We start from the raw sequence: 1,099 nt of genomic DNA, 5'->3' as shown, positions 1-1,099 counted from the left end.
CACGATGTCATCACTCACAGAAATAAAACACATAAACTATATAAACTTGACAACAAATAAAATCGAACCAATTCAACTTTAAACGCGATGTGTATGTCGATGTGATATCTGTTAACCATAATATCACCTTTCTGTAATTTTATCAGTGGAAAATAATTGCATGCTAATTTATCGGCTTGCCAACAGTCCCGTATCAGGTCGCTTCACTAATTCTTTCTAAAAAGCCCCCACCGCATCAACAACAACAACCATAGTAAATAATTTAATAAAACACTAAATAATACTTACTAAACGTAACTGCAACACTCATCTGCAGCTACATTCGTATCTTGGCCTAAAAGTAATTCAGTGATTAAAAATTGCTCAACAGTTGCTGAAATAAGATGCGGTTCATGAACTTTGCCAAACATATTTTTCAGTTAAGCTACCACTTTTTCAAAAATTAAAAATCAAACAACAATGGACGATGCTATTCAACATTTTACATAAAATAACAACAATACTTACTTTGTTCACACATTGGAAGCAATACAAGTTGAGAATAGAATAGCAACAACAGTTTACTCTGCAAATGAACGCTGATTTACAGTAAGCACAGTAATCAAATTGTACCTAATCTTTGGTTCAACTGAAACTATTAATCGTGCTTAAATAAATCAAGAAAAGAACAAAATAGAATTTTCTGTGATGGTCGAATATTAAAAATATGCCAACAAGCGTGAACTTCAACTTCAAATGGGTAGTGTTCGTTTTCACTTACAGTAATGATTGCCTCCACATCACGTGATAGCACATTTAATTTTTCAAATACCAATCGCATCAATTTTCACTGTGATTGGTGCATTGCTCTGAGACGAGCTATTAGTTGAAGTTCCCCAAACACCTCCTACTGTTTTTGATTGGCTGTTCGCTGATAGGTTGCACGCAATTGATCGTTAATTGGCTAATAACTTCTGCTACTTTATTAGCTGATCAATATGATAAGTGATTGGGCGAATAACTTGTGCCATTTAATTAGCTATTCAACTCTGATCCATAATTGGATGATTGTTGTTCATCAACGTTTTATCAAATATGGGGGGAATCCACCACAGGGCGA

The 1,099-nt window shown here is 34.3% G+C and overlaps 1 protein-coding gene across 1 annotated transcript; it reads right to left on the bottom strand.

Moving 5' to 3' along the window:
• Positions 1 to 287: 287 nt before the first annotated feature.
• Tsp_15206 (lipopolysaccharide exporter) lies at positions 288 to 820 on the bottom strand. The gene is made up of 3 exons (XM_003367001.1): positions 761 to 820; positions 508 to 565; positions 288 to 373 (listed from the first exon to the last, which is right to left on the bottom strand). The coding sequence occupies exons 1-3, from the start codon at positions 818 to 820 to the stop codon at positions 288 to 290; spliced, it is 204 nt and encodes a 67-aa protein (XP_003367049.1).
• Between the last annotated feature and the right edge of the window lie 279 nt (positions 821 to 1,099).

This window comes from Trichinella spiralis (assembly GCF_000181795.1).
Source record: "Trichinella spiralis strain ISS 195 chromosome Unknown Scfld5024, whole genome shotgun sequence".
Lineage (NCBI taxonomy): Eukaryota > Metazoa > Nematoda > Enoplea > Trichinellida > Trichinellidae > Trichinella > Trichinella spiralis.
Note: the sequence above shows the minus strand (reverse complement) of the source record. Positions and strands in the feature narration are given on the sequence as shown.